The sequence below is a fragment of the Fulmarus glacialis genome, unplaced genomic scaffold (genome assembly GCF_000690835.1).
Source record: "Fulmarus glacialis isolate BGI_N327 unplaced genomic scaffold, ASM69083v1 scaffold34182, whole genome shotgun sequence".
NCBI classification, from domain to species: domain Eukaryota; kingdom Metazoa; phylum Chordata; class Aves; order Procellariiformes; family Procellariidae; genus Fulmarus; species Fulmarus glacialis.
Window position 1 is genome coordinate 5,671 of NW_009196493.1, and position 6,170 is coordinate 11,840.

General features: G+C 49.0%; 1 protein-coding gene across 1 annotated transcript; it reads right to left on the bottom strand.

The window, feature by feature from the left end:
- Window positions 1-3,814: 3,814 nt before the first annotated feature.
- Window positions 3,815-6,167, bottom strand: FEM1A (fem-1 homolog a (C. elegans); the record flags this gene model as incomplete). The annotated part of the gene is made up of 2 exons (XM_009572210.1): window positions 3,815-5,389; window positions 5,558-6,167. Coding segments are annotated over 2 exons (1,737 nt in total), but the record flags the coding sequence as incomplete, so codon positions are not given.
- Window positions 6,168-6,170: the final 3 nt, after the last annotated feature.

The following is a 6,170-nucleotide window of genomic DNA, read 5'->3' on the forward strand; positions in this document are numbered from 1 at the left end:
CCTTGGCTGAGAACTAGCACAAGACAACAGGCTCAGACAAATCAAAGCCTTCTCTGTCCCGAGCAGAACAAGAATCACATAAAAGCATTGCTATTTAAAAGCTGCCATCAGTTGTTGGCTTCCAGCTTTGAAACAGTTTGGCTTTTAACTTCGAAGGACCCAGTGACAATGGATTAACTCATTTACTCTTTATAGAGTCTGCTGGAATCCTCCAAGGGCTTGGATTCCTTCTATATCCCTGTTTTCTCTCCTCTGCGTCACCTTTGTTCAAATAGGTGTTGTGTTACTGCAATTCCTGTCACACTGCAGTTGTTGCTGTGCAGCCACCAGGACAGTCCCTCCCCTTGGAAGAAAACATACACATCCCTCCTGCCCCAGCTCTTCTGCTTTCTATAAATAAACGTCATGCAAAACTAGTCAACTGGAAGCTGCTCTAGCTTGTAAACAACCTTAACATAGTCAAGTTTGCTTGGACTGGAGAAAGGGAGAGGGAAGGACATGGCAGACTGTAAAACATTGTAGGGTTGGGGTTCTTTTAAGCGTACAGTGTGTGGAGGGCCAAGAGGCTCAAAGGTTATTGGAAGCAACTTCCACTTAGGAGCCACAGCCCTGGTTTAACCGCAGCAGCAGGTTCAACTCTTCCCACATTTTTAGGGCCCTCTTTGCTGTTGCTCACCCTGGAAAGGAAGCTTTGCCACCAGGGCCTTGTTTTCACCAGGAGAGTGCACATGTGCCTGTGACCCCCTCGTTCTTCCCCAATTTCTCTGGGAACCTGGGAAATGCTGACACGGTATCCCTATCTTTATGCTCTAGGCCACTTTCTTTGTAAACACTGCTCTTACGGCATTAGGAGGCTCCAAAGACGTCCACAGAAGGGCACCAGCAAGTGGGTCCAGGAAAACCCCCGTGAATTTCTCACCACTTTTGCATTTCTAAAGAAACCTGTATGGGAGGCTTTATTGTCAAGGGCCAATTACCAGTATTAGAGAGAGAAGAGCACACCTCAGGTTTTTAGAAAGGAATAAAAGACATTTTGTTCATGGCAGTGTACAGAAGGGCTCCTGGAGAGCAGCGTGCTACAGGAGGGTCTGTAGCCACCCCAGTGAAAAAAAAAAACTCCACACTCTGTCCAAGATAATTACTCAGATAACAAAATCATCACTGAAACATTTCACTGCTCCCCACTGCTCCTTGTTTTGCCCCACATACTGGAGCTGGCCCAGACCACACCTACAATAAATAAGGACCGTTCATTGTAATTATCCCTGAATTCATGCAGTGATTTCTCCCACCCAGTAATTACTATCAACATTTAACTGCTGGGTCCTTACTATATAATTACAGAGTATTTATGTGTTAAAGAAAAAAATTAAAGCCCTTTTCTATCACACAAAGTATTCTCCTCCTTGAGGCTTTTGTATATGACTGGATCCCCCAGCTACCTGCTCACAAGATTGCAGCTCCAGAGTTGCTTCCCCATCCCAGCTGTGGAAGAACTCCCTTCTCATCTCTCTCCTCCCAGCAGCTCTGCGTACGGGATGGGATTGCAGTCAGAGAGCACCACACTCAGGAACCATCAGCCGCTGCCTCAGTCCTGAGGCTATCCAGTTCCTTGTACCTGCAGCGGCAGCTGCTCACCTGCATACCTGAAGATCGCTTATAGCACAGCAGTAGTGTTTTCACAGGAGAAGCATGTCCCACAGAATTGCAGACACTGCTTAAATGTTATGTCTAGCATTTTCAAAGGAAACAGAAGGCAGCAATACTGATCAAACCATGAGGAATTATTTTTGAGGATGGAGCAATCAATGAAGGGACATTCAAATATTTTATCAATCTGCTCCCATCCTCCCTGGCAAAGGCCGATCATTTTTTGGAAATCCAAATTCTTGTGTGGAACTAACTCCAGTACCTTTAATTCCTCTGTCTGCTTTTGACCTCCCACTGACCGCTCTGGGGTCAAAAAACATAAATTAATGATAGCCACACTGCATCCCTCTTTCTGTTTGCAGTGCCCACAGTCCCAACTGTATATAAAGCTGGTAATATCTGAGTCAACAGAGTAGCATCCTTTCACACTGTTGCATTTACATCAAAAGACAAGGCAAAGTATATAAAGAAAGGTGTCACTTCAGTGTCAGCGTTACCCTTTTTCAGGGGAAATGTTTGCAATTGCAGTACAGATTAGATTCTCCCAGGAGTAAATTCAGATGAAATGAAACAATCACATCTGTTGATTGCAAACGCCCAGTATTTCTGTACCCACAAGTGTACCATCCCTAGGAAAAGCTGAAAATAGAGGCTTACCACCAAGAAGTCCAAGGCACTTGCATTCTAGCAGCCATTTTTTGTTTTATTATTTAAAGTTAAGAGCGCTCATCAGCTCACAAATTAACAAATTCCATTCCTGCAGTTTAGTTCAGGTTTCAGCCAAAAGGAAAAAAAAAATAGAATGTAGCTAACTCTGCACTTTACATCTCAATAAAAGTTAAACCTCCTTGCTTTATAAATAAATGTTATAGTTAACACTGCAAAAATGTAATGGCAGATCTACGATATCTTTAAGGGGCAGAGAGCATTGCATTATTGAGGCATAAGGATATGCTGACTTACAAATACAAGTAGAGAAGCTTCAGTAGCATATAGTGCATGGTTGTTTATCAGGGTTCTGCTCTCCCAGTCTTGACCTTTCCCAAAGCTCAGAGGCAGCTGCTTCACCCCCAACTGTGCCCTCTGCCCGGGGCCAAGAAATGAGCCACAGGCTGCCAAAGCCCAGTCACTCCCCTTGCAAGAAGATAAACTGCTGGAACAGCATCATGTTTACCAACACTGACTGTTTATCACCAAGGAGGGTTCTGCTAATGGAGGCAAATACCTACCCTGAGACTATGGATTTGAAAAGAAAAACAAGTTGTGTGCAGATCCTAATTAAAGAAAGGAGCTTGCCCAAATAGCAGCCAAATGAGATTTCAAATTCAATCTTCAAAGTAGCACCATCCTCAGTAAAGTTACAAAAAGAACCAAAAGCCAAAACCAGATGCTAACAACCCACTCCATGTAGGTTTTCAGAATGGGATAATTAACAGAGCCCAATCAGTTGATACTAATAAACCTCAGAAGAACAAGAAGGCACCTTTAACTTTCTTTTCTTGCTTGCTTCTTCCTTCAGACCACCCTCATGCAAACATGCCACAAACACTCACTTGCTTTAATAACCCCCCAAGCACCACCCACGCTACAAGTACCTCCCATCCTAGAGGGCTTGCAAGAGCGCATCCTCAAAGATGGTTCAAAGTGCACTGGTTTGGCTCTGAAACCTGGCCATATCCACCCTGTACAGCTCAATCCCTGCTGACCTCTGGAGCTAAAGGATCTCTGAGCGGGGAAGGGAGTGAACATGGGCAGAATGGGCAAGCTAAGGGCCTGAACACCACATTAGTATTCTATTTTTAAGGTACTAGTTTTTCCTCCCCATTCATAAAAACCAACATCTATTGGTGAAACTATATAACCAGAACTGACCTTACTATATGTTACAGGATTGAAGAAGTCTTGCAGCATAGATAGGGCCTGGCTCTAAAAGAGAAAAAATAACCCAGCTTTATGCACAATCATTGAAATCTCAGGCCTTTAACACCACTGGCTACTTGGCCAACCAAGGGAGAAAAAAAAACATCCTCAGCATACCCAGCCCTACTGCCATGCAAGGCAACTACCTCAGCAGAGCACAGGCCACTCGGCTGTTAGACTCATACTGTACCAAATCTGAGAGGGGGTGGGGAAAGAATTAGTTGGAAGATACTTTATTCCTCACTTGCATTCCTATCTGTTCGGTATTTAGGATGGGAAGGGCTAGAGCACGTGTGACGTGTAGCTGCTCCAAAGCTTAACGCTGAGTTAATCCAGCACTAATGGGAGAGGCAGCAGGTCCCAGGGATCTCCATTTTCCTTCCTTCTCAGGACAAGATGGTTGGTATGGAAAAGGGCAGGGGCTGCGGCCTTCTCTGGATACAGTGCGCTGGAGATACCTGGTACCTGAAGATGACAACAATGAGGGACAGCCATGAGCTCTCGAGCCTTCTCCTCCCCTACCCCTATGCGCGCCAGCTTGATGGTGACAGATGAGGACAAAGCTCGCAGCCCGTCTCGGCACAGCGATGGCCTTCGGCACCTAGACAAGGATGGCCTGAGATCCCAGGCTGCACTACCTTTGCGGGGTGAAACAGGTGACGGGAAAGGCTGGGGACTTCAGCTCTCCCGCCCTAGTGCAGTTCAATGAAGGCTTCCAGCTCCTCGGGGATGAAACCCTTGTAGGGAATCTTGTGCTTGTCCAGGGCACGAGCAGCAAGGCACTGGAGAGTAATGTAATTGAAGGGCTGCATCATGCTTTTGGTGAGCAGCTTCTCATCCAGCAGCTCATAAGCAGTCTGCTTGAAGGCATTGGTGGCGTCCATATGGGCTCCAGCCTCCATCAGGGCACTCATGATCAGCGGGCAGTTGTTACGGGCAGCAACATGCAGCGGGGTGTTGTTGTCATAGTCACGGCTATCTGGGTCAGCCCCACACTCCAGAAGCAAGTTCACAACATGGAGCGATGGGAACTTGCCCACGGGGTAACGCCCCACTGTCGTGGTATCTTTGTCTACAGCCATGTGCAAAGGAGTGAAGCCATTCTTGGCCCGGGGGCTGCACTTTAGCAGGCGGTAGATAGTCTGGCGCTTCTGGTGTTCCTGCTCCGGGGTGCACTCCACCTTCTCCAGCAAGAAGACCAGGTGGAGGATAATGGCCAGTGTCTTGGTGAACTGCACCGAGTCAACTACAGGGTCCTTGCCATGCACGAGCGCCCTCTCCACCTCCCGGACCCCTTTGCTCAGTACTCCCATGAGGTCAGAGAAGCCCAAGTGGGTAGCTAAAGTGCCTTTGGAGCGGTCCTGAAGCACGTAAGAGAAAAGCTCAGCAAAGGAAAGGAAACTGCTGGCAGTCATGGGGCTGAGAGGCTCCAGGTTGCCTTGCTGCATGTCCAGAGCATACTTCCACAGGTTAATGCAGCGTTCGAAGTTGCCAGAGTCAGCATAGACTGCCCCTCGGTAACGGATGTAATAGGAAGTGTCTGGGTGGGAAGGACCCAAGATGCGCTCTCTAATCAGCAGTGCCTGCATGCGCATCTCATCTGGATCAGTAATCAAGGCTTCCAGTTCCTCCAGCGAACTCACTTCCCGGGAATAGTCGTAGGCCAACACCAGCTGCCGGGGCTCAGGTTTAGGCAGGTATTGCCCGCCCTCACACCGAAGCTCCATCGCCCTTCGCCAGTACTTGTGGGCTCCCAAAAGATCACGTTTCTTATCCACAAATGTAGCACCCAGCAACTCCAGTGCTTCCACAGCAGCCTCTCGAGTGCAGAACACGTTAGAGATCTGTTGCTCATCCTGACTGGAAGCTGAGGCACAACATCTCTCACAGCCCTCTTCATCACAGCCCTGAGGAGTTTCCTTGTCAGCACTGCAGCACGTCTGATGGCTCCCACCTGATGCACAGGTCCCATTTTGGTTTCCTGCACCCTCCTCCTCTTCCTGCTGCAGCCCTCCTTGGATGAGGTACTCCACAATGTTGGTGTGACCAGTGACACTGGCAGCTAGCAGAGGAGTCATGCCATAGCCATCTTTCTCCATGCGGGCTTTGGAGCGGAGCAATAGCTGCAGGATCTCCAGGCTGCCGGACTCAGCGCAGTCATGCAGGGCTGTATTCCCCTTCACACTCCGGCGGTTGACATCAGCCCCTTTCTCTAGCAAGTAACGTGCAATTTCCCGGTGCCCTTTGTAGCAAGAAATCATCAAACAAGTGTGTCCATGCCGGTTGGCTACTTCGAGGTCAGCCCCACGCTCCCCAACTAAGTAGCGCACAATCTCCAGGTGCCCATCAAAGCAAGCAGCCCGCAGCGGCGTGGAGTTGGTCAGCGTGGTCTGGTTCACTGACGCGCCGTGATCCAGGAGGCTGCGCACCACCCCCAGGTGCCCGGCAGCAGAGGCTGCCCAGAGCGGCGGGGCCCCCTCGATGGTCTCCCCATCGAAGTTGACTGAGCCTCCCTCTTCCACGCGGGCGCCGCAGTGATCCAGCAAGTACTCCACCACCTCCAGGTGCCCGTGCCGGGCGGCGATCAGCAGCGGGGTGCT